The sequence below is a fragment of the Empidonax traillii genome, unplaced genomic scaffold, assembly GCF_003031625.1.
Source record: "Empidonax traillii isolate 1590-97213 ecotype Southwest subspecies unplaced genomic scaffold, ASM303162v1 scaffold518:size600044, whole genome shotgun sequence".
Lineage (NCBI taxonomy): Eukaryota > Metazoa > Chordata > Aves > Passeriformes > Tyrannidae > Empidonax > Empidonax traillii.
In genome coordinates this window covers 563838-590053 of record NW_020955711.1, presented here as the reverse complement: position 1 = coordinate 590053, position 26216 = coordinate 563838, and the positions used below count along the sequence as shown (strand labels likewise).

The 26216-nt window shown below is 52.7% G+C and overlaps 1 protein-coding gene across 2 annotated transcripts; it reads right to left on the bottom strand.

Annotated features, from left to right (window-relative positions):
• Positions 1-3597: 3597 nt before the first annotated feature.
• Positions 3598-20165, bottom strand: LOC114064105 (uncharacterized protein C16orf45 homolog). Of its 2 annotated transcripts, none has more exons than XM_027896855.1 (7): positions 20019-20165; positions 13928-14048; positions 10115-10188; positions 6942-7056; positions 6753-6826; positions 5970-6122; positions 3598-4977 (listed from the first exon to the last, which is right to left on the bottom strand). In XM_027896855.1, the coding sequence occupies exons 1-6, from the start codon at positions 20086-20088 to the stop codon at positions 6004-6006; spliced, it is 573 nt and encodes a 190-aa protein (XP_027752656.1). In that variant the 5' UTR covers positions 20089-20165; the 3' UTR covers positions 3598-4977; positions 5970-6003. The 2 variants fall into 2 exon arrangements, with proteins under 2 accessions (XP_027752656.1, XP_027752657.1); XM_027896856.1 differs by having other exon boundaries at positions 6786-6826.
• Between the last annotated feature and the right edge of the window lie 6051 nt (positions 20166-26216).

Genomic DNA, 26216 nt, shown 5'->3' with positions numbered 1-26216 from the left:
GGGCTAGGTTGGGTCATGAGTTGGACTGGATGATCTCAGAGGTCTTTTCCAACCTTGTTGATTCTGTGATTCTGTGATTTTGTCTCTTATCCAGATGCCTGACTGAGCTCCTCTGATGAACCCTCAGCAGGGGACAACAGAATCACAAAAACAATTAGGTTGAAAAAGACCTCCAAGGCTGGGTGAGTCGACACAGCTGGACAGCCCAAACAACCATGAAACCACTGACATGCAAAGATTAAATTTATTTAATTCCCTTGCTAACGGGAAGATCCTAAAGCAATACCTGGGTGGAGACACACAAGCGAGAACGCTGGCACCACTGAGCGCAGATGATGGGTGGCAGGGCTGCTGTTGGCATCAATTTGTCAAGGGCCTTTTCTCTGGACATGGGGGAAACCCTCTCTCAGCTAAGGCAAAGCAGCCAAGGCATCCCTAGACCATAAGAAACACAAGCTCTGCTCTTGCCACTTGTGAGATGCCAGAAGATGCCCAGCTGGAGCTGTGCTGGTCCTGCTCCACAGAAGGGACTCTCAGGGTTGCCAGGCTTTCCTGGGCCACCTGCCATCCTTCTCCTGCCTGCTGGAGCCATCCTGCTGGCTCAGGACCCTCAGCCCCAGCACAGGAGGTGGCAGGACCCACTGCCCAAGCACAGTGTGCTGGGCATCACTACAGTGCAGTTCCTTCCAGCTCTGTCCCTGTCCTGGGCAAAGCCAAACCAGTGTGACTCATGGTGCCATGGGATAGGGAGGTAAAGACTAAAATTACCTGATCAGGTATCAGGGTTTCAGTTCTGAGGATGATAAATAAGCTGTTTGTGTTAACAGCCTGCCATCTGCTTGGGGAATCGCAGGGGTTGGATTTGTTTGCGTGGTGGTTTCGGGGTTTGGGTGGGTTTTTTTCTTTCTCTTGGCACAGAGAGGAGATGAGTAAAGTATTGGCTAAATCTGCAGTGTTTTGCCTCTTTTTGATGGAAAATCCCCAACACACTGAGATGTTGTTATTGGTTTAGTCTGGACTCTGCCAACATTTGCTCTGGAACAGCTGGTTATTCCACCGGTGTGGGAGTGGGTGAGCAGTGCCAGCACTCTGCTCTGCAAGGCAGCTCTGCCCTGGCACCAGTGGGGGCATTTCCCAGAGCCACCAGATGCAGAGAGGCCCCTGTGCAGTCTGAGTGACAGGGACACGCTCTGGCACTGAGCATGACTGCACAGAAAGGCACTGTCAGCTGCAGATGCCTTGGGATGCTCTCACCTGGAGAGCTGCTCCCTCCCCTCCCAGGCACTGTGCCACGGGGACAGCCTAGTGCCAGCACTGACCTGACAGCCCCAGGGGTGCCCTCAGGAGACACTGCTGGCCTGTTAACCCCAGGATTAGCACCTGGCAGGCTGCGCACCCCTGGGGGTCGTTAAACCCAAATCAGAGCACTGTTTGTGCACATCCAGTTTGCACCACCTGATCCAAGAGAGGATGCCAAGAGCCTCCTGGTCCCCTTTCTCAGTTCCTGGCACAGAAGCAGGTCACACCCAGGAGTGACTGGAAGCTTCTCAAGTCCTACACAGCTGATGACACCCAGCACAGCCCAGACTCTGTCCCGCCTCTCTGCTCCTACTCAGCCCATCTCCCACCTCCCCGTGCTCTCCTGCAGGTCCACCATGAGGTGCTTCTCTCATATTCTTCAATCACCCTTCCCAAGGCCAGGAAACACCAAAGACCACGAGACCCTGCAGTTTGCAAGTCCAGCTCCTCCTCCTGGAAGAACTAGGGGGTGGGATACAGGAGGGGGAAAGCTGGGCTCCAAGGGAGGGTGTGGTGCACCCAGACCTCCTGCCAAGTGCCAGGTGCCACACAGGGAAGGCACTTGGTGTTCCCCAAGCCCCCTGTAAACGGTGCCATTGAGGCTTGGTGAGGACAGAAGGCTGTTACCAGTGAACAAATGCATCCTGAAGGATACTGATAACTCCTCAGGACCCCGAGCAGTAAAAGATATTAACCCAGGGAGGCAGTTTCTTGCCTTTCCGAAGGTTTTTCAGCCTGAGAAACAGTGAAATGTTAAGGGCCAGAAATGGAAAGGTTGGGTTCAGGAGCTGCTCTGTTCTCCTGCAAAGCCAGGGAAGTCCAAAGTCCAGTCTGACTTTTTAGGATGTGGTTTCTGTTTCACCCTGCTGTGACACAGCCTGAGCCATCTCCCAAAAAAAAGGTGCCAGGTGGGGAAATACCTACGAACCAAGCTTCCAACAGACATTTATTGGTTTGGGTTGAGGTCAATGCACATGAAAACAGCGTCACTCCCGTGTGCTGGGCACCTCTGTCATGACTTGTCACATAGGACAGCATGCCCAGGCCATCAGCCTGGCCCCTCCTCCATCAGCAGCCACTCAAACACAGCCCATAAACAACGAGCAGAACAGGCCAGGACCTTTCCCATCTTCCCTGCCTGCCCAGCACTGCTCCACAGCCAAAGTCTGGCTCTGGGGGCCTGGTGGGGTGCAGGTAAGGACGAACTAGGGGAGCAAGTTCTGAATCCAGGGCTCTTCCTTGCCTGTGGCTCCCTCTCAGCCCAACCAAATACACTGGCCCAGTTACTCATCCAGCCCTGGGAAGGCAAGGACAGTGAGAGGAGCCTTCTTGAGCCTTTGGTCTGTGTGGATCAAAGCAAACACACATATTGTGACTGCAGAGTGACCAAGCAAAGCACCCACTGGACAGTTTCTGGAAGAGCAGGGAGTGAGTGGCCCTGTCTGTCCCATCAGCTCCTGGATTGGATGATACAGGTGATGGACAGCTTGGACAACAGCCCCAACTGTGAACTGCACCTCACTCCACTGCACAGGGAGGGCAGAGCAGAGGAGAGCTCTCTGGGGCTTCATTCGCCCCTGTGATCTACAGGTGCTCCCACCAGTCCACACTGAAGCCTCCCCCAAGCAAGGGGAGCACCAGAAAGTGGCAGGTGATGGTTGCAGGGGGTTGCAGGGCATTAACAATAAGCAGCACAAAGTAGGCAAGCTTCAAACAGTGCTGAAGTAAACTCAGTGGTGACACGAGCCAAAGCAAGGTCAAGTTTGCTGGAGTCAAGTTTGCAGGTGTCATGTTGGCCCACCTGGGCCTTGCACCCTGGTCTGTGAGCGGGCAGAGGGACTGGTTTAGTTTGTGGACCTCTGGCTGCTGGTAGGACCCATATCTTGGGATGGAGGAGGCTGCCCAGGAAGGACAAGGGAGTGGAAACCCCCTTGCAAAGGTTAGGGAACAGGTTTCATGCACTGGGTTCTCTGGCAGTGCTGATACATGAGAGAATTGGGATTGTTCAGACTGAAAAAGAGAAGGTTAGAAGTGACCTAATTGTGGCCTTCCAGGACTTGAAGGAGCTAAAAGAAAGATGGAGAGACACTGTTTATGAGAGAATGGAGTGACAGGACAAGGGGGAATGGCTTCAAACTGACAGAGGGCAGGGTTAGATGAGATGTTAGGAAGAAATTCCTCCCTGTGAGGGTGGGCAGGCCCTGGCACAGGTTGCCCAGAGAAGCTGTGGCTGTCCCTGGATCCCTGCAAGTGTCCAAGGCCAGGCTGGAGCCACCTGGGCCAGTGGAAGGTGTCCCTGCCCATGGCAGGGGGTGGAACAAGATGATGTTTAAGGTTTCTTCCAACCCAAACCATTCTGTGATTCAATGAGCAACTTGGACCTGCTTATGGCACTGCCCCAGGAAGGATCCCACCTGCATTGTGCTTTGTAAGGGTGAATGTGCTATCAGGTGCAATGGCAAAAGCCACAGGGGTTGTGTGAACTCCCTGGCAGGGTGAGCAGTGACCCAGGCAGGAACCCCACCTCAGGACCCTGCAGCAAACTGCATCAGGGCTGAGCTGGGGGAATCAGCATTTTGGCTGGAGGACAAGCCAGCAAGAGCTCCTGGACAGCCCCCCTAAAAGGGGAGAGCACCCCAGGACACCCAGGGAAGCCTCAGCAGCTACAGGGCAGAAGGGCAGGCAGGGTGGGAGGGGTGAGAGGCCTTCACACCCAGGGAGAAGGAAAGCTCCTGTCCTACTGCCATGGGCATCAGCAGCTCTGGCTGTGCCACCTCAACACAGGTGGATGCTCAGAAGGGACAACAGGGGCACTGGGTGACATCAGGGTGCCCTGAGTCTTTTGCACAGGACTGTGTCCAGCTCATGGTGCCAAGCCCAGAGTTGCTGGCTGGGGCACTGGAGGGCAGGACTGAACGCCCTCTTGGCACTGAGAGCCTCTCATCTGCTGTCTCCACCTTCCCCTGCCATCTCTCCAGTGTCCTGCTGGGTTTTCCTTTCCTTCTGCATGTTGCCCTGTTCTGAATTTTGCTCCTATTGTTCCACCTCCTTCCTTTTTCTTGGAGCTGAGCACTGAATCCAGTCGTGGTGAGGTGGGAAAAGCAACTCATCTGCCCACAGTTTCACACACCCAGTCTGCACTCTGGTGGTAACTCCACAGGGATCATCCCTTCACTCAGCAGGCTCCAGGATCTGCCCTGCACCTTTGCTTGGCTCTACCCAGAGCCACAGAGCACCTTGCAACGCAACCGAGGCAAACGCAGTGAAACCCAAAGCAGAGATTCCCCACCAGGAGTCCTCAGGAATCATCCCAGAGACACTCACAGGGTTGTACAAGGCTAAGGATGAGACAATCGTCTGTGGGCACGGCACGTCTCGGATGGTGGAGCACAATGTTCTCCAAACATGTGCTATTTTTAACCCCGTGTGCTGGTGAAGGACTGAGCCGGTCCCTTGGCCACGGACTCTGCTGCAGCACACGCCTTCCAAGCTGAGCTCAGGTGGGATGCGGAGTTTGTTGATGCCATGGAGGACGTGGTACCACTGATGTGGTCGCTCAAACTTGCACCAGCCCGCTCGGGAAGCCCCTCTGATGGTGGTGCCGCAGTGGGAAGCATGGACAATGACGGGAGGTGGAATCTCTCGGAGGAGAGCAGATTGTGCACTCTGGCTGGAGACCTGCGGAGGAGAGGCAAGAGATGGGAAACCATCAGTTGCAACCAAGGGATCTCCTTAGTGCCTGCCTTCTCCAAAAGCCAGAGAGCCAACCCTGCCTTGTAGAGCACCTAATGCCACTGAGCAGAACTGTTGGCTCTCAGGCCACTGGCCACAGGGGAAGTTTCCAGTGATACTGAGGATGAGATGTATCCTCCCACAGGAGGCTACAACCCACTGGACCTCCATTACCATCATCTTCCTCTCACACAGTCACCCGTGGGGTCAGTCAGGTGCTAGTGCTCAGCTCAGGCCCTCTGGGTGTAGCCCAGGCGTGGAGGAAGGTGGGAGCTCAGTGGGTGGATGGTTTCACCTCCTTGCCAGCTGCCCTGTGCTGAGCTGTAAGGTCTGCACTCGGATTTGTGGTGCTGGAGCACAGGATTTCACTTCAGCTGCAGTAAAGCACATCCTTACAGGCAGAACTTCACCTCAGCAGTGACTTGGTCCTCAGCACACTCTGGCAGGAGTGAGCTCAGCTCACCGGGTTGCCTTCGCTCCCCACCAAGCTGTTCAGGCCTCATTTGACCTGTCTGCACCCCCCCCACACACCAATTTTGGCAGCATGTGCTGCGCAGCAGAGTCACACATGGGCAGCAGGGCAGGGGAAGCAGCTTGAGCCAGGCAGAGCTGGCCCACTGGGGATCCAACCTGGCCACTTCAGCCTCCTCCTGGGATGAGCTGGGAAGTCCATGCCAGGCTGCACTGGCAAGAAGCACCTCTCCATGGGTCTGCTACCACATTCAGAATGAGTTATGTCCTCAACCTCCGGCAAATGGACAGGAGCTGCCTGGTTACCCCTCCCAGCCAGAGGATAGTCCTGTGTCACAGACACAGCCTGGCCTTGGGTGACCCCTGTTTCCAAAACACTGGCACATCACCACTCAGTCGAGCCAGGAAGGCCCATCACAAGGAAGCCCCTCTTGCCTAGCCCAGCCTCCCAGGATGTGCACACTTGCCATGGTCATTCCCGTGCCCAGGAGCTGGGACTGGCTACATGATGGAGCAGGTGAAGCCACAGCACTCCTTGAGCAGGGTGAGGCCGGTCTTGGTCATGTACGGTGCCGAGGTTTGCTGTCCCCTGGAAGTCATCTTCTTCTCTTTGACAGGAGCTGTGGAGAGAGGAATTGGGGTCTGCCTGGTGACCAGGGCACAGGCCCATGGCTGATTCTTAGAGCTCCTCCTGGGGCTCACTTGCTGACCATCCTCAGAGCCACAGCTGGGCACGAGCTCCTGCACCCAGGAGGCACGTTGCCATGTGTGCTTCCTGGGTGTCCACAGGGGTCCTGGGCTGGAAATGCCTCCCACTGCACTGGGAAGGTGATGGAGGCACAGGGAAGAGGGTGGCCTGCCGTCAGAGGCTGTGGTGTCCATCCAGGGTGTGACCTTAGGTAATGGTGGGATGGGATGTAATGAGCTGGCTGGAAAGGGTCAGGTGAAGCCCATCAGCTATGAAAGGACACCTACCTATCACCATTCTCACAGGACATGGTGGCTGGGAAATACCAGGAGGGAAGTGGAAGCACAACATCTGTACCACTTTGGGATGTTTCCATGACGTGATCTCGAGCACCAGCATCGCCCAGCTGCCACTTCCCCACACCCTCCTCCAGCAGCAGATGGTCTCCAGGTAAGGCAGACCCAAGCAGAGCAATGAAATCTTAGGGACAGGGTGCTTAGGAAAGGGGAAGAACTGCCAGGGTGAACCTTCATTCAAGGAATGAAACTCATGAACCACCTACTTGCTTTCTGGAGGTAGCTTTTGGAGAGCTTACTTTGCAGGAACTCTGCCATTTCCTTGTCTTCTTCCCTTTCCCTGTGACAAAGAACTTGGTTACCATCCAGGAAAGGAACAGGAGCACCTGGGAAGGCAGGATGCAGATCAGAGGACAGACTGCACTGTCCCCAGTGCAAGGAATAAGTTGAGCTACCTGAGCCTCTCAAATTCCACGTCATCCACCAGGAAATCCCGTGTTTCCACCAGCTTGTGTATCTGTTGAACCAGGTCTTCTTCCCTCTGCTTCTCCTCGTTGGACTTCTCGTTCTCTGCAGCACAGAGAACACATTTAACACACCAGCAGGGCCCATCCCACCCCTACCAACTTGGGAACAGATATGACAGTGGGGACAAAAGTCAAGCCAAAGGAAGCAGCTGGATCCAGGCACAGGCTGCTAAATAAGCAACAACCTCATCCCAAACCACTCTGGCTGGAAGGAGAGACGTCTGCTGTCATCAAACTTTGAAGTTTTAGCTTCTCCCCAAAATGTTCATGGGGCTGAGCACTGCAAGATGCATCTGTGAGCTCTGCAGAGCAGAGAAAGGGCCCCTCGGGGGGTGTTTAACCCTCATTTCCCAATCCAGCACATCCAACCAGCCCCAGCTTGGCCCTGAGCTGGGTAGAGGTCCAGAGATCTCAGAGTCAGGTCCTCTGTGTGGCTGAGAAACCAGCCAGGGGTTGAGGTGTGCAGGGAATTATCAGCAACGGGCAGATGCCCTGGGAACATCTCACACCTCCGTTTATGTCACACACAGAGATGTGGAAAACAATCCACTGGGTTTGTGGCCTCATTCCCTTGCTGAACATGCTCCTGGTGATCTCACCCTCTACATCTGACCTTCCAAAACGCTGTCAGTGCCGTTCCCACCCCAGCAACAAGGATGGCCCCAAATTTCTGCCAGGCTATTTTGAATCCATCAGTTTTGGTTGTCACCTGAACCCCCTGACAGACTCACCTTGGGTGGGACCTGCTTGTGCCACAGATCTTTGGGCAGAGAGTTAGTGAAGGCCTGGAAAACTCTCACATCACTGTGAAGTCCTGTCCTACATAAATTTACAGAATCACAGAATAGTTAGGGTTGGAAGGGACCTCATCCAGTCCAACCCCTTATTTATTTTATAGCTGCATTTTAAAACTCAGCACGTCGTTTCTGACTCATCAGAAACTGCAATTGCTGTAAGCACCCCCAGCGACCAGAATCACTCCTGACACAGGCCTAGCCTTACTTTTTCACTTGCTGTAGGAGAGATGGATCGAATGAACAAGTTTAGCTCCCTGTTGGTACACAGGGGTCAGTGGGATGTGTGAGGATGGGAGCCATAGGGATAAGGAGTGGAGAGACCCCTAGCTGGGAACTCTCACTGTTTGTGCTGCACCTGTTTAATACCAAGTCTGAATTCTGCAGCCCAGCCCAGAATGGATCAATCCCCAGCCTTCCTTCAGCTAAATAAAAATACAGAGAAATTCACAGTATGGAGTGAGCCCTGCTGGCTGGGTCTCAGCAGTGACCTAAGCTGAGTATTGATCAGTGGTTTGAAGTCAGCTGTAGATCAGGGCAGGTGCTGCTGCAGGGCTCTAGGAAGGAGGGACCACAGAGAATCATCCTGTTAAGAAACATCCCCAGCACACAAAGGGTTTTCCTGCCACTGTGCTTGTGTGCAAGGAATGAGCTTCCTGGCAGAGAAAGCTGCTCTGGGCTGGGGGCTGAGCCACAACAGCTGGTCTTCCACCAGGAAGAGTTAATGCACAGTCACCTGGCCCTGGGCACTATCTCTGTGCAGCTCCCACCTGCCTGGTGGGAACGGGAACACTTCCAAGTGGATGCCAGACAAATGGGAAGCGTCAGGCAGTGCAGAGCATTTGGAGTTAATCCACGATCTGCATTCCCGAGGTGGGGGCACGTCAGAGTCAACGTCCCACTGCGCAAACACTGCACCTTTTCTCCAGACTTGCTGATGTCAGAGCCCACCATGACCATGACACTCTGAGTTATTGAAGGCACCTTGGCCTGGTGAGATTTCAAGCCCCAGGTCTGGCTGAGCTCTGAGTAAGCACTGACGTGTTCACATCTCTACCCGAACCGAGGACTGCCGTGACACTCTCTCCACAACAGTGATGTGCAGGATTTTTCCAGCACAGTCTGATCTGAGTCAAGTCAGAAAGAAGACAAAAAGAGCATCCCTGATGCAAGCAGAATTTCTGCTTTCAGCTGAATCTGGGAGTACTCAAAAGACAAGAAATGAAAGACCAAAGCAGATGAAGGAGAGCCAGACACATTGCTCCAGCATCAGAAAAGGCCAATTTATCTCTGGTCCTGAGCCATGGTTTAGGTAAAGTCTTAGTTTAGGGGTTTGAATTAAAAGCCCACATGAGATTTGGGTCTGCTTTGCAAGCAGCTCCCATTTTTATGGCAGGATGCTCCCCCTCCTGTCTGAACCTCCCTCTGGATGCAGGCAGGTTGTATTAAACTAATCAGAACCTGCATAATAAGCAGCATTTGGGCTCTAGCTGCGTGCTGAAGGTTCACAAGCACACACAGCACAGCCCCACTGTGGCTTCAGTATTTGCTGCCACTCTTGGCTTTGAGGTGACCTCGGGTGCTGATGAGCTGAGGTGGCGCTTGGGGAAACAGATGTGCACAGCTGGCCCCTTGCCTGCCCCCAGGCATCACCCCCTGCTGCACATTCACTGCTCTCAGCGAGTGCAGCATCTTCAGAGAGACACCTGTGGTGGGAGTAGCTGAGGTCCAAGTCCTCGTGCCTGGGAGGGTACAAATAAGCAGGGATATGTCTCCCATCTGCTCCTGGTCCTTGCTGAGGGCTGAGTGAGGGTGTCCCAGGAGGAGGCAGAGCCTTATGGCAGAGCCCTTCCCTGACAGCTGCTGCCCTCTCCCCCACCACTGACACACGTTCTGACATGGCCACAGTAAGAATTCCTTCCTTTTCACACACTTAAGTCCTTTGAAGGCATCTCCCCTTCTTTATCCACTCCATTGGGGTCAGACAATGGTCCCTGCTAGTCCTCTTGACTCATTTGGGATCCTCCCTGGTGCACTGTGTTGGGATTCATTGCCACCTCCCTCAGCTCCCCTTCTCCTGTACCTCAAAGGACTTACTATTTCTCTGCTTTTCAGTTTTCTCTGCCCTTTATCCCAAGCCTTGGACAGGGACTCCCTGGAAGTGCTCCCAAGGAGAATCTCGGGAGATGCAGCAGTGCCTCTGGGAGCATCCTGGGCTGGGAGCTCCCAAGGAGCTTCTTGTATTTCGTGGAACCTTTCTGCTGACTGCAGCAGGGTGCAGTTCCCCGAGGCTCCACAAAGCCTTACCTGGCAGGGCTATGAGTTTTTGAAGCTCCTTTTTCAGCCGGCTGATTTCTTTACACAGCTGAATGTCATCCATCCTGCAGGGACACAAAGTGAAACCACTCAGGGCAGAAGACTGGGAGAGGAATGTTTCAAACCCCCAGAGCAACACCCAACCAATGCTGGAAGGCAATGCACTCAGTGCCTGTGGTGGGGAACATGAATTTACCTGCCTTCCCACTGGAAATGGGAGCCCACTTCATCCCAGAGCCACATGGGTTGGGTTGCTGGTTGTTGGCAAAGCATAAGTTTCACTGCCCTAATGACAAGGAAGCCTCATTAAAACCTGGCACACCCACCAGGCGATAGCAGCTGTGTCTCTCCTTCTTCCAAAAAAATAATCCCCAAAAGGCAAAATCCAAAAAAAGAAAGGGATACCGTATAAGAGGATCTGACCTTTTTGTCCTGCCCTCCTGTAGAATTAAAAGAAGTTAGAAATACAACAGAGGGGGGGAAATGTGCAAACTTTGCAGGTGTCTGCTGAGAAACAAGGAGAGAGAAGCAGGAGAAAAGGGGTCTGCTGAAGCCAAAGGTAGTGGAAACATCTCTGGCTCAAATCCCACGACAGCAGCAAAGTGCTGATCAGGGTGGGCCCAGCTCAGACATCAGCTGCTGGAGCCAACCAGGAACATGTGGCCCTGTCTGAGCTGAGGCAGTTTGGATGTCTCAGGAGCACCACAGACACTCAGCCTCTTCCATGGGGACCAGCTCAAGTGCTGCTTGGGGCTTACTGGGGCTGGCAGAGGAACAAACTGATTTATTTTTAAAACTCTCTTGCCTGTGCCCTTGGTAAAGCCGAGCTCATCCGGGCAACCTGTGCCAGGGCCTCACCACCCTCACAGGCAGGAATTCCTTCCTAACATCCCATCTAACCCTGCCCTCTAGGAGTGTCATTCCTCTTGTCCTGTCATTCCAGGCTCTTGGAAACAGTCTCTCTCCATTTTTCTTGTAGCTCCTTCAGGCACTGCAAGGCCACAGTGAGGTCACCTCAAAGCTTCTCCTCTCCAGGCTGAACAATCCCAACTCTCTCCCCTTTCCTCCCAGCAGAGCTGCTCCATCCTCTGATCGTCCTGGTGCCTCCCCTGGACTCTCTCCAGCAGCTCCATGTCCTTCCTGAGCTGTTCCCCAGAGCAAGAGTTGTGCCTGCAGAGAACCCATGACTGACTTGTCACCTGATGCCACCCTGCACAGCTGTGCCCCTGGTTCCTTTGGAAGTGGGAGCTCCTAAAAGCCTTGTCTGCACCCCCAAAAGTCCTGCTGGTCCTTGCACTGAGTCACACCGTCCACCCCTCTGGGATGAGTCATGTTTACTGCAGCTGCCTGAAGATGCAGCTTTGCCAGCTGAGCCGAGGACCCCAGGAATGTTAACAAAGGAAGGGAAAATAAACAACCTCCCAAAGAGGAACCCTGTGAGATGTTGCTGTGGGAAGAGGACCAGCTCAGGTGGAGGAGAAGGCTCCCTTCTTGGCTCTGTCAGACTTTTGCTCCAGCTGACAGAGTTTTCCCTTGCCTGCATTCCACACTGAACAGGTCCAGCAGTGCCAGTGCTTGGGAGCTGCACGTGGAGAGCAGGGAGGGCTGCTTGTCCTCTTCTTGGGTCCTGTGGTGGCTGAGCCCTGAACTTGTACAAAGAGCACCAGCTCTGCACAGAGCACAGGGACAACAGGCTGATTGCTGGTGATATGCTTATTGAAATGAAAAATTAAAATGAAAATACGCAGTCAAATGAGGGCTGAAATATTATTAAATTTTAATTGGAAATTAATTCCTGGAAAACTGATAGTGAGAAAAATTAATTGGTGATAACAAAAATTCTGATTTCAGTAAAGCTTGGGAGGGATTGCAAGGAGAAGCACCCAGAAAGCTGCTGCTGGAGCTGGGATTGCTTCTACCAGTAGTTTTCAGCACCAGCCAGAGCCAGGGTGCCCCTGCCTGGCCCCAAGGAGCAGGTCAGAGCACTGAGGAGGGCAAGTGCAGAGCTGAATCTCCCACAGGCAATTTAGACCTTTCCTTTTTCCCTATAAAAGGAGAAATGTTGGGAGCTTCCTTGTTTTTCCAAAGCACAGACACCTTAGAAATGTTGGAACATTTCAGTTTGACATTTCCAACAAGGAGAAAACATTGATTGCACTGGACTGACCTGTTTGGGAGCACACCCTGGGAAATGTCCTCTTCCCCAAGCCCTACAGTCCAACCAGCCTGAATATCACACTTTTTTCCCCACAGGGGAAGAAAAAAATTTAAAAATTGCAGCCCCAGTTCCTCATCCTTTTAAACCTTGTCCTGCAGAACCCAGAGGTTTGGGATCTCTCTTCTCCAGCCCTCAGCCTTCCCTGCCCCACAGATCCACACGCTCCTCCTCGCCCCTGCACCCCACAGCACCCCCAAAACACCCAGACACGCAATCCTGGCACTTCCCAACTCCCAAGGGATCCCTTTTTCAGCCGTGCCCGCCCTAGCATGGGGTTTCTGCGGGTGATCTCCCTTTGTTTTCCAAGGGCAAGGCAAAGAACAAAACAAACAAAGGGATAAGAAGGAACGAGATCCGTGAGCTTTGACAGCACTGGAGAGAAGCAGGTACCGGTTGCCATGGAAAGCATTGAAAAACTGCACTTTTTATGAACTCCAAAAATCCCTTTCAACGATGTGTTCAGGGGGAACTGTGCCTCAAAGAGGCCACTGTTCCAAATCAGCCACAGTCCAGCTCACAGCTTCCCCACACACTGGATTTACACAGGGATTTCCAGGCTTTGGTGATCCCTGCAGTGCAGGTACCACTGAGAAACCAGACACATCAAAAAAAACCAGTATATCAAGTGCTATAGCCCAGGAAATATGATCTTTGCCATAACCAGCAGAAAAATTCCAGGTTTCTATTGACCTGGTAGCATGGGATTTGATGACTGGGCTGACTACAGCAATTCAGTGGTATTAAAAAGCTTAATCAACCCAAACTTGATGGTTTTGTTCAGTCCTTTTCCTCCCAAACCATAAAATCCCCTGTTATATTCAGGAAAAAATGTTCTTTATCCCTCCTGCATCTTTATGTTGCAGCTGGTTTAGTGCTTCTGCAACACAGTGGCTACTTGATTGCCTCAAATCTGAAAGGCCTGGAGATTTTTACCCAAAAACTGCTTTGATTATTGAAGTGAATCACAGAGAAAAAATCCTCCCCTCCTCACTGGGCTGCAAAGGCTGTGCTGGGAGTGGAGACGCAGGATGCAGGGTGGCACCAGGCACTGATGCTGGTCCCATCCTGCCGTGTCCTGGTGAATCCAGGGGCCAGGGGATGGAGGTGGAAAGGGGAAGTTGGGAGGACGTGCAGTACTTCAGTCTGGGAGAACAAACTGTGTCAATGTGGCTGTTGAGCAGCTGCAGATCTTCATGCTGGGGCAAAGCCACATCTCCAGAGAGCAGCAACAAAGCACCAGCCTCGGGTCCCTTCCCAATCCCAGCCTCAGAGTCTCACACTGAGGAATAATATGGACCCACTGGCACCACGGGGTGCTGCTGGCTGAGTATGGAAACATCTGTGTAGGTAAACCCACGTGATAAACTCTGTTTGCACAGAATTTGGCCGGCTCAGACCTTCACAGCATCAGTGGCAGCTTCATAAGCCATTAAAGCCCCTTCTGAGGGCAAGGCCAGAGCAGTGGGAGAGGCTGCACTTCCCGGTGGAAAACAAGGTGGAAAGCAGCCTCAGCTCTGAGTGGGCAGGAGAAGGTGCTGGGAGGCCCCTGGGAATGGGGCACAGGGCAGGGCAGGGCAGGTACTCACATGTAGCGCAGCTCTGACTCCCTCCTCACCAGGATCTCCCTGATCCTCTCGATTTTGAAGAGCTCTCCCTCGATGTCATCGATGGTGGTGGTGGAGTCAGCCATGGAAACGATCTCATCCTCTGCCAGTGAAACAGGAGCCGTGTCAGTCAGCAGGAGATGTCAGGTGGGTGCTGAGGCCAACACGGGCTCTTGGAGCTTCACAAATCAGTGTCACCTCAGCTGCTCCGTGCTGGCCTTGCACGCCCTGCCCACACCAGGGCTGTGCCGGGCTCTGTGCTGCTGAGAAAGCCCCAGATTTCCAGAGTCTCCCCCTCTCTGGACAGCAGGAGGCCAAGGGAGCAAAAAACCGCTGGATGGAAGGACAGGAATGCCGCTTTTTCCAGAACCACGTGAGCTTCAGCCACCTCAGCACACAGACACGAGCCTGTGTGTGTGCACCCTTCTCCAGCACACGCCAGGAACAAATTCTGGACTCACATAGCACAGAGCTAAGGAATCATGGACATGAAAGTCCTTCAGCTGCTCCCCTTCCATCACAGGTTGGTTGAAGTCCCCCCACGCTTCCCAGTTCACCAGGAGAAGAGCCCTCATGGTACCCAGAAGGCCAGTTCAGCTTCCTCAACCTCTGGAGTGCTGATCCATCACCTCTGTAACCCACCTGGGGAAACTGAGGCAAGGGAAAGGGGCTGTCCCTTGCTGAGGGCAAGAGGCAAGAATTCACAGCAAAATGCAGAAAAAAAGGGGCTGTAACTTGTATTTTAGAAGGGTGGTCAGGATGAAAGCCCAGCAACCCCTACTCATGGCTCTGACCACCAGCTCTGCCTCTCCCTGCTGATGACTTACACCCTGATATCCCACTGTTTGCACAAGGCTGTGCCCTGTGCACACACGGGTGCTGTGTGGATTCACACAGTGCCTGTGCATCCCACAGGGACTCCCAGACCATTTTATGGGAATATCTCCCAGGCCAGCTGCCACCTCCCAGCCTGGTCTGGCTCTCAGAGTTTGTTATCAGTGACAGGCAGCAGCACACTCGTCACACGCAGATTAATCCTGCTCTCCTGGGATGTGCTACAGCCAAGCCAGGCTGTGAGAAAACATCCAAAATAACACGTGAGCCCGTCTTTGAATCTTCACAGGGCACATTTTGCCTTCCTGCTGCCCTGGGACTTTCCCCATGCAGGGGAGGGGGAAAGCACAGCCACGAAGCACCAGCTCTGGGAACAGGATTTTACAGGCAGGTGATGTTTGGGAACTGGAGTTTTCACAGTGTGTGGCCTGGGCATTCCAAACAGGACCCAGGCCAGTGCTAAGGGTTATAGGGTAGCCAGAAACCAGCACTAAGGCACAAGAGCAAACACCTGAGTCGCTGGTTCTCTACCCATCAAGTAAAACTACTTGGGAAATCACTCCCAAAGCCAGGCATATTTCCAAGGCTGCCAGCAGGGAAGGTTTATCTGGGAAATATGACTGGTTTGGGTCAGTGTGACTGGTTTGGAGAATAATTTTCTCCTGTTTCTGGCTTAGAAACTTGCGAGGATTTTTTGGAGATTATGTCCCTCTTCCCCTAGACACAAAGGTCACGTTCAGCTTATGCCAGTGTGGGAATCCTCCATCCCTCCCTGTTCTAAACCATCAGGATGCTCTCAGGAGCCAGCACTTACTCAGGACAAAGGGACGAATCCCTGGGCTGGACAGAGTGTGGGATTGGCTGCCCTGCTCTCCATCAGCTCTTGCTCAAAGGCTCTGCTACAAATGAGCACAAACCCCCTCCCTTTGCCTCGTTTCCACGGGCCTGATGTGGGTTGCTAAGGGACCCGCCTGTGGTTGCTGCAGGATCAGGATGCGGTTGCTAGGGGACCAGAGTGCGGTTGCTAGGGGACCAGGATGCAGAGGTCCCTCATCCCAAGCATCCTGATGCTCTGCCACCCCAGAGCTCCTCTCCCTGGGATATTTGGCTGCACTGCTGAGCAGCTGGGAACAGGTGAGAGACGCTGGCAGGGAACACACGTGAAGGTGCAGATGGCACAGCTGCCGTGTGCCTGTAGGCAGCCACTCCCTGGGCTTGTCCTTCAGCCCAGCTCTAGACCTGCCACGGGAAAGCTGCCTTTCTCTGTGTCACTTCTGCGAGCAGGCTGAGATGACGAGGCTGCTGGTTGCACAGATGTGCCAGTAAACACAGATATGAGCTCACTGCAGCCTCCATTAGCCAAGGACAAAGCCAACCAGCCCCAGGAGCACGGGGGTGGCTCTAGGGGAGGGGGGGCTGTCACTTCTGACCTGCCTGGGTGGGTGAATAACCCAGAACATCTTTGATCACTGCTGGCAGAATCACTGGGCTGAGATTATCTGCCAGCTGTTCCCCAGGGGATGAGTGAGGGTTTGAAACAGCTGTCAGCACCTCTTCTTCTCCATTCTCATCCCAGAATCTCATTAGCAGAACCATCCCAGACCGGGAGAGGTGAATCCTCACCTGTGTATGTGAAGGGAGGAGGTGACAGGGCTGGAATAGGAGGAGGTGGCAGTGCTGGGATGGGGGAGGTGGCAGTGCTGGGTACAAAGGAGGTGCTGGACAAGAAGAGGTGGAAGTACTGGGATGAGTGAAGGCAGCAGTGCTGGACAGGGAGGAGGTGACAGAGATGGCAGGAGGTGGCAATGCTGGGATGGAGGAGGTGGCAGTGCTGGGATGGAGGAGGTGGCAGTGCTGGGCTGGCAGGAGGTGGCAGTGCTGGGATGGAGGAGGTGACAGGGCGGGAATGGCAAGAGGTGGCAGTGCTGGTTTGCTTCCCCCTGTCCACAGCAGGAGGCTGGGATGTAATTCCAGTCCATAGGTACTGCCCACAACAGCAAGAAAGCTCCTGACTCTGCTCTGGGTGGGTTTCCCACCAGTGGCTGGGACCACCCTGATCTCACAGACTCTCCAAAGTCCCCTTTCTGTTGGACACTTCCCAGCAGCCTCCTGTGGCAGGTCAGGAGTGCCCTGTGAAATGGGGGCAGTGGGCAGGGCTGCTCAGCACAGCAGAGCAGGGGCTGCAGGACTCGAGCTGGAAGCTCTCAGCCCTCAGCTGTGCCTTCAGGTGTTGTGGTTGGGTCCTGGCACTCTGCATCCCTCAGGCATTCCAGGGAACTGCTCACCAAAACAGTAAGTCTTGCTTGGATGAGAAGTCCTGGGACTACTGTCGTGTGCCTGGAGCTGCTTAATCCAGGACAGAAGCAGAAGGAGGGCAGTGCCAGGAGAATGTTCCTGCAAAATGAAGCCCACAAACCCTGCAGGGAGCACCTGGACAAGGGGACACAGAGCTACACCTTTGCATCATAACCATCCACCAAAACCAACCAGGAGAAACCAGTAAATCCATACAGGTGACTGACAGGCAGCTGACAGGATGGGGAGATAAATTTGTTGGTGGAGATTCCTTCCATGTGCACAGGACCACAGGTCATCATGCCAAGATCTGAACATCTGAGTGAGGAGAGGGGATGGAGCACATAACAGAGGGGGAGAGGCTGAGAGTAGAAGGTTGAGGACTGTTCAGGCACTGGAACAGGGATCAGAGAGGTTGTGGCATCTCCATCTCTGGTCCAAGACAACTCCTGGACAAGGCTATGAGCAACCTGATCTACCAAGTCTGCTTTAAGCAACAGGTTGAATTCTGTATCTCCAGAGGTCTCTTCCAATCCAATTTCCTCTGTGATTCCATGTAATGACAACTGATTTTTGACGGGCATGATTGGAATGTGCATGAATCTTCCCTGCTGGCTCAGGAGATGTTTTCTCCAGGTGGAAAAGGGGTGATGCTGAGTTCCTGAACCCCAGCACTGCAGACTGGAAGGTCAGAGCTGTTCTGACAAAGGGCCCTGTGTCCTCACAGGCCTGTGCAATGGCAGCAACACATCCAGCAGCTGCAAAGGTACAGACCCTGGGAGCTCCTGTGGGATTAAATTCCAGACAGCTGGTGAAAAGTCTCACTGGAGATGGTTTTGCCAAAGCTGAGAAGGGGTTTCTTACACCAGGTTTCTCCTGCCCAAGGCAGGATGCTTATTAAAGCTGTGATCAAGCTCACATCCCGAGTCTCCCTTTGGGAATGACCCCCCTGTATGGCCACGCTGCCCAGGGCTCCCTTTGGTCTCACAGCCACACACAGAAATCAACCCCACACTGCTGAAAGATTCCCCAGCTGGCACCATTTCAACCTGGCAAAGCAAGGAGGGGGAAAAAGCTTTGATTGAAACTCGGAGATGATGCTCTGATCATCACACACGGCCCGAGGTGGCGGGGGGGCTCCATTAATGAGCAGTGTAATAGCCAGAGACTTCCACTCCATATGGCTGTGGTGAAAACATTTAGACAGGCAGCAGCAAGCCTGAGATGAGTCACAGCAACAGCCAGCTCAGGGCTGAGTTTCAAGCAATTTGCTTCATGATTAAAGCTGGACGATCGATTGGCCTGTGGAGGGGTCAGAGCTCTTCACGGGGGCTCCATCCCCAGAACTCTGTAACTCAGCACTGTGATTTGCTCCGCTCCAGAAAGCAGCACGGCCAGGGGGGCCACTCAGCCTCTCAGAATCAGCCCTTACTCCACAAACTTGACAGTGAGAGTGATGGTGACCCAGTGGCAGCCTTTTCAGAGGGGATGCTCTGCCCACCACCACCACCCTGCCTGCCAGGATGGACACGGGCCCCCAGGTCTGCCAGTGGACAGCCAAGCACACCAGTCCCTGAGGACAAGACCATGCTCCCCTGCCAGCATTCCCTCTAGGAAACCAGGGAGAAACGTGCTGCCCTGGCCCACTGCTGTGTGTACCTCCCCAGGGTCACCTCCCGAGCACAGGCAGGGCAAGGGGCTGCTCAGGACTTCACAGGCTTGGCCTGAGGTTTCCTGGTTGGGAGCAAACAGCAGGGCAACATTCAAAAAGCAGACACTGCCATGTTCTCACCCATCACAAGGGTCCCAAGGAGCTGGGAGTTCATAGAACTGCACTGAACCAGCCAAGACTGCAGCCATCACAGCCCTGCTCACAGACACCCGAGGAGGAGTGGGGGCCCGAGCCATACCCAGCACCCTGAGTGCAGCACCACCAGTCCCTGGACCACCCCGATGGCACCCAGCTGCTGAGAGCAGAGGATCCAGGTGATGGAAGTGCTCCCCCCCCCCAAGAATCTCTGTTTGCAACAGACACTTCCCAGACTGTGAAGGTTTTGGGAGGATACTGTGCTGGAAGGCACAAAGGGGAAGGACTAAAACTTCAAACAGACCACCGAGGAGCTGAGCAGTTTCACAGGCACCACACACACCCCTGTCAAGCAGTACCAAGTAGGAGTTTGCTCCATCCCTCCTCCTCTGCCTTTCCAACTGCCTGTCCCTGACCCTTTGGGTACAAGGGGCTAAGGAGCAGCAGAAAGGAATAGGGAAGGGGAGAGGTCGCAGAGACGTCACAGCAGAGGGATTGCAGGCGCATCTCCTCCTCACAGCTCAGCACTTCGACCCTTCCTTCCACCGCAAGGTCGGGGGCTCCGCACAGGGCAATCCCCTTGGTTGGCATCCCACCCTCTTCTCACCCCGTGTCGTACTGGAGGAACCGGTCAGAGAGGTGGAAAGGCGGTGAAGGACAGAGAGAGCACCCCAGTCTCCCGGTCACAGCCATTCCCAGCACAGCGGCTCCATGTCCGCCCGGGCAGCAGCAGCGGGATAGCGGGATGCGACCCTCCTCCTGCCCCGGTGCGTGCCCTGCAGCCACCCCTCCTTCCACCCAGCCCCTTCTCTCCGTTCTTTCTCTCCCCTAGCCACCCCTTCCCTCCCTCGATTCCCGCTTCCGTCCATCTCTCCCATCCATCCATCCATCCATCCATGCATCCAGTCCATCCCTCCCTCCCTTCCCTCCACCCCTCTCCTCCTGCCCCACTCCCGAGATGCCGGGAGCGCTCCGGGGAGCACCCGCGGGGCTTCTTTTGGTGGGTGAAGCCGCCAGTTCCCCGCCAGCTCCAGGGCTCGGGTGCCGGGATAGTCCCGGAGCCACCGGGGGCGGTGCAGGGTGGGGGGAAGTTCGGCTCTGGCCGTGCCCTGCCCGTCCCGGTCCCGCTGCGCTCACCTGGCCCCGCGGGCGGCCACCGGGTGGACTCCATGGATCCGTACCGGGGAGGGGTCCGGCTCCCCTCCATCCGCAGCCCAGCCCGCTGTGCCTCCTTCGGGGCGGGGGCTCCGGCCGCTCCCACCGCTCCCACCGCTCCCACCGCTCCGCTCCTTCGGGGCGGGGGCTCCTGCTGCTCCCACCGCTCCGCTGGGGCGGGGGCTACTCCCGCTCCCACCGATCCCACAGCTCCGTTCTCCTCGATCCCACAGCTCCGTTCTCCTCGATCCCACCGCTCCGCTCCGCTCCACCGGGGCGGGGGCTCCGCTCTCTGCCGGCAGCCCCCGCGTCCCCGCCCGCTCCTCGCAGCCTCACCCGGGAGATTCCTCCCGGGGGCTCGTCCCCACCCCGAACCCAGACCCACCCAAAACCCGCAGCAGGAGCAGCACGGGCAGTAGCAGCGGCCCCACGGGTGGGGTGCCGGGGGGCGGCCGGGGGCACCCGCCTGGCCCCGGGCACTGACGGTGATCAGGCTCTGCAGAGCCGGGTGGGACTCGGGTGCTGAGGGCGAGGCGCGGCACTGATCAGCCCCCCCAAAGCTACTGCGAGGCACTGAAGTAATTAATTTTCCCTATGGAAAAGCCCAACAGCGAGTGTTTGAAGAACGTTCCGAGGTACGTGTTGGTCTGGAATCCAAAGGCTGGCTGGGAGCGCGTTGACAGCACCCACCTCAGCAAGGGTATTGGTGATCTTCTCTCTCCCTATGGAATGGGTGTAAATCCGAGCAAAATCTTGGAATTCTCATCTGCAAAAGCAAGACAGGAGCTCCTGATTTTTGATCCAGTTCAGTGATTTAAACCAGAACGTGTGCAAGGGAGATGGTGCCTCATTCTTTGAGGATTACTGTGGCATACAAACAGAACAAGAATTATTAACTCTGTGTGTAAAAACGGGGAGGGGGAAACAGGATATGGGAGCTGCTGCTCTGAGTTACAAATGCAGCAGCAGCCAGTGAACTGTGGGTACCCATGGGATCACCTTGCTCCAGAAATCCTCTGGAAACACAGGATTACCTCTTGGACAGGAACAGCACAAAGTCACCAAGGTGGACTGTGACAGATCCCAGAGGTGAAGTGGTGATCCTTGAAAAACAGAGTTTTGGTATTCAAATGAATTGTTCTGGAATACCCTGAGTTTGCAAGGCAGCTGCACTGGGATTTCAATCTCCAGGCTCCCAGTTGGACAGGAGAGGCCAGCTGAGAGACAGAGCCACTCTGGGATTGATTGGTTTGGTTGTTTTAATGTGAAGTGTAAGGATAGCCATGAAGTGGCTGTTCCTCAGCTCATTAAGTGACGAGCATCCACCATCACTGGAACTACAAAAAGTGACTCACCTTGTTTTGGTTGCTCCCCAGAGCACAGAAAATGAACCTGTAAATATTTTAATCAGTTCTTCAGTTGAATTTTCTGCAGGATGACTTTCACCATGAGCAGCCAGGTCTGCCGTGGGCTGCAACTCGAACTGAACACATTCAAAATGCTCACTTATATTCTTAATAAAAGCGTGGGAATAAATCAAACAGTCCAGAGTCACACACAGAGTTATGATCCAATTAACACATGCCGTTTGTTCTGCTGTATGGAATGGAATCATGATGTGCAAATCCATTCTGTGACACTCACGGGCCCTTCGCTGCCAGCTCAGGTGCATCTTGGTGACTGATTCCCTGAGAGAGCACCATGGTCCCAAGGACCTGAATGTCTGTTCCTATGGAGGGATGTACAAGTCAGAATAACTAGTTCAGAGTATTCACTAAGTTCATTTTCCTTAGCATTTGGCAAAAAATCGGGTTTGTGTTTCTTAATTCATGCTTTGAATTGAAGTTATTTCAGCATGTGATTATGTTTCCTGGCTAAAAATCCTTTTTATTAACAACAAAACTCTGTGTTGATAAAAGCCTTCTGCTTTCAGTTTGTAACTCCCCCCAATGGTCCGACCTTCCAACCTGACTGGAGGCAGAAATGTTCTCAAATTTTCAAAATCAAAGTCATGTTAACAACAACTTCCCTGTCTGCTGTAGTGGGAGGGTCATGATAAGATAACTGAATTCTCTGTTCCTTAATTTCTCCAGGCAAGACTTCTCAAGACACCAAAGGTGAAGCAAAGGTTAATTATAAAGGTGTCTCACCTCTACATTTGGGGTCACAGTTTTATGGTCTCAACTGAAAGTAAAAAATGCCCTTGGCCAGAAAAGTCATTTATATGGCAGCAAAACCAGGGAGAAACCACACAGAGCAAAATTTATCTGTTCCCTGAGAAATGTGGTATAAAGTGGCAGAGACTCCCTTACATTGGCTCCCTCCTGATAAACAGAATCACAGAATCACAGAGTGGTTTGGGTTGGAACGGACCTTAAACATCATCCCATTCCACCCCCTGCCCTGGGCAGGGACACATTCCACCAGCCCAGGCTGCTCCAAGCCCCGTCCAACCTGGCCTTGGACACTTCCAGGGATGGGGCAGCCACAGCTTCTCTGGGCAACCTGTGCCAGGGCCTGCCCACCCTCACAGGGAAGAATTCCTTCCCAATATCCCATCTAACCCTGCCCTCTGGCAGTTTGAAGCCATTCCTCTTGTCCTGTCACTCCAGCCCTTGGAAATAGTCTCTCTCCATCTTTATTGTAGCTTCTTCAGGTCCTGGAAGGTCAAAATGACCCAAAAGCTTTTCTTCTCCAGGCTGAACAATCCCAGCTCTCTCCCCTTTCCTCCCAGCAGAGCTGCTCCATCCTCTGATCCTCTTGGTGCCTCCTCTGGCCTCTCTCCAGCAGCTCCATGTCCTTCCTCTCCTGGGACCCCAACCCTCAGAAACATCACTCTCCTCTTCTTTTGAGACTCCAGCTAAATAGATTTACTTTACATGAACCATATCTACAATTTTGAGAAACAATTCCTTACAAAGACACAAAACCCCCTCTGTGAACACATCTGGGCAGGTTTCACTGCAGTCCACAAAGAACCACGCTGTGGCTGCTGGCTGAATCACAGAAATCTTTGGAGAGCCCTGGAAAGGATCTTACCATGCTGATCAGATCCACAAGGAAAACGAACATTTATAGAGTTTTCCCTAATTTCCTATTCTGGGAGTACCACACTATTTCAGTCAGTCACAGATGTGAGGTGCACACAGAGGAGCTGAAGGAAACATTTGTAATATTCCATCAAAAAATAAAGACAGAATCTGCAGTTTCAGTTCCCTTATAACTTGGGGACAAGTTGTTACAAAGCAGGATAAAGATGCAAGGAGTTTCTCAACTCCTGTGTCAGTTGTATCCTGAAACCACCTGCAAGATAACTGAGTTGTTTCAAGAAGTCTCTGTTATTTTTTTGGGAGATGTTGTCTCATCTAATAAAACTGATTTTCTCGGCTCCTCTGAATCCTCTCACAGAGGACACATACACTGAGCTACGTCAAATTTAAAAATCCAAGAGCTACAAAGACCATCATTGTGTGGAACTCGTTCCTCAACACTGACTCCTCTTTGCTTCCTGAGCTCAGTTCCATTCAATTGTGTTCAGAGAAGGACACAGCTCCACTTAGACCCCGGACAGCAAAGGGGGGAAAATTTAGTATTTGTACATATAACCCTTTAAAATTTGCTCAAAGCAGACAAAGAGTAAAATCTTAGATGATCTTATAATCACTTTTGTCTTTACAAGTCCTCCTTAAGAATAAAAACCGAAAGAAACAGAAGTTTTGACATCAATTTTTTTGCAAATAGTTGCAAAGTAATGCAAAAATAATCTCTGATGTGGCTGGAAACACATCAAGAGAAGCTATTTTCCCTAAAGGCAGTTTGGTTCTTCTCCATTAAAATTTTACTCCCAGCAGCATTTAATGCCTTGGCACATTCTTACTTCTGCAAGAACAATAAAGCCACGCTCAGAGCTCACACAGAATAATTTAAATCCACCTCCTTCCTTACCCTTCTGGCTTGGAGGATCTGTGGCCATCAGAGAGGAAGAAACTGAGTCCCCAGTGTTGCAGAGCTCACGCACAAAACTGGTATAAACATCAGTGGGAAATGATTTAAGCAAACTGGTGGTTAAAGCAATTTCTTCAGTGAATGAGCCTCTGCCACATTCATTCCATGGTGGTTTGTAATTCAGAGCGCATTTCAAACTGCATCAATGTGATTCTCCCCTGAATCAGCACCAAATGTGTTTATTGGATTGATAATTTAAAAACAACAACAAAAAAGTTCTTATTATCCAGCATTATTACACTGAAGTTCAGCTTTGGCCCTACCTGAAATCCTGCCTGTTCACAGCAGCACCGACCCAAAAATGAGGTAAAATCCCAGGGGAGTCACCCCAGGCTCTGCCAGGCAGCCACCACCCCTCTCCACAGGTGGATTGCACCAGCACCCGTCATTCCAAGGCTTCTCTGTGCAAAAGTGGAATTACTGTTGTGCTGAAGCAGATAAAAAGAGCACATATCACCCAGGTAATTGGCTTCAAACGAGGGCAGGCACTTCCAGTTAAAGGAGCAACTGCATTTTAAACCATTCCAGCTATTTCTCTTCCTCTCCCAAAAGCACTGATGGCTCTGGGATGTGCTGTTTGCAGGGATGTATTTGACTGCAGTCAGATGCTCCATTAACAACTTCTGTTCCTGAGGTATTATATGATAATAAGGCCGGGATAAATCCTTGACATTAAAATTGCTCTCAACTTGTGTTTGAATTCCTGGGAGAAGATAACTTCTTAATAAAAAGTTCCAGCTATTCTTGGCACGGGGACAATTCTATCTATAGAGCCCTTCCAGCAGAGTATTCTGCATGGCACTGAGGATTTGTGCCAGGAAAAGAGAGAGCTAATTACCCCGAAAGCATCTGATGTACAGATAATGTGGAATCGATGCATACAGAGAAAGAGATTATCTCCAAGGCGTGTCTTTTCCTTGTCTCCAACCCCTTCCTGTCGAGCCCAGAACACAGCAGGGTGACAGATTGCAAGGCCATTTGCATATGGCATATTAAATATGCATTTAAATAAATATTCTGCCTTTTGCAGCTGCCTCGTCTCAGGGCTTGTAAACCACTTAGGCAGATCCTCTGCAAAGGAATGATGCAGCTCCCCGTCCAAGGAAGTACTTCATGAACTGACAGCAGCTTCTGATGGTGGCTGGAGGGACTCTAAGGCTCATTTGAAGTCTGACACAGATCTTTTAATGAGATCAGACCACCGATTTTTCATTTGTGAGCAAACCTTACCTCCTGAAGAGGTGCTGCAACCTGTGTGCCTTTGAGGGAAAGGCAAGGCAGGTGAGGCAGAGCTGGGAAGAATGGGTTAAGAGGAGGGAGGGTTCATTAATTAAAGGGTTATTAATTTATTATTTATTATTATTTATTAATTAATTAAAGGGTAATTAATGGGTTAACACTGGGGAGGAGGACTGTAAACGAGTGACTTTGCAGCTGGGAAGAACCCTTGACAAGCCTGTGATCCTCTGGCAAGGACTGAGTGCCTGCTCTCTGCCCTATACCCATGCCCAGGTGTTGCTTCAGGGATCCCCCCACTTAGCAGGAGAACGGAAATAAATTCCCCTCAGTGTGTTTCCCCCGTGGGTCTGTGGTTGTCCAAACTGCTGACCCACACAGGCAGCTTGAGGATCCCTCTGAACCTGGCAGGGCCAGGTTCAGGATACAGGTGCTGCTCCCAGGAAGGATCACCAGCTTCCACCAGTGCCAAGGCTGAATGGACATTGCCTTCAGTTCATCCCCAGCCCACAGAAGTGACACAAGTCACAAGGGTTGGCTGCCTCCTGGGCACCTGGAGTGCTGAGTGCCACACCTTCCATGAATCCACACAAGGAACCTCCCCACACGGAGGTTTTATCCAACAGATTCCAAGCAGAAGCACCCTTAACCACACACTTAAACCACAAAACAGGAGAAGGCAAATAGTCTGCAGCAAACCCTTATTTTACAAATCAAAGCAGAGCAGATGAATCATTTTTTTATTCACATCCTTCTAAAGTACAAAGAGTTAACAGAGCGCCTTGAGAGAGTTTCATGTGCTGTCAGCATGACAATAGTTTCCATTTGACTGTGTCACAGAACAGGTCACAGCTTTCACTGACAGCTCTGGGAGCAACAATTCAATTTAGGTTTGCTTTTTGACTAGAAACTGAGCTACCTTCTTCATTCCAGCAAATG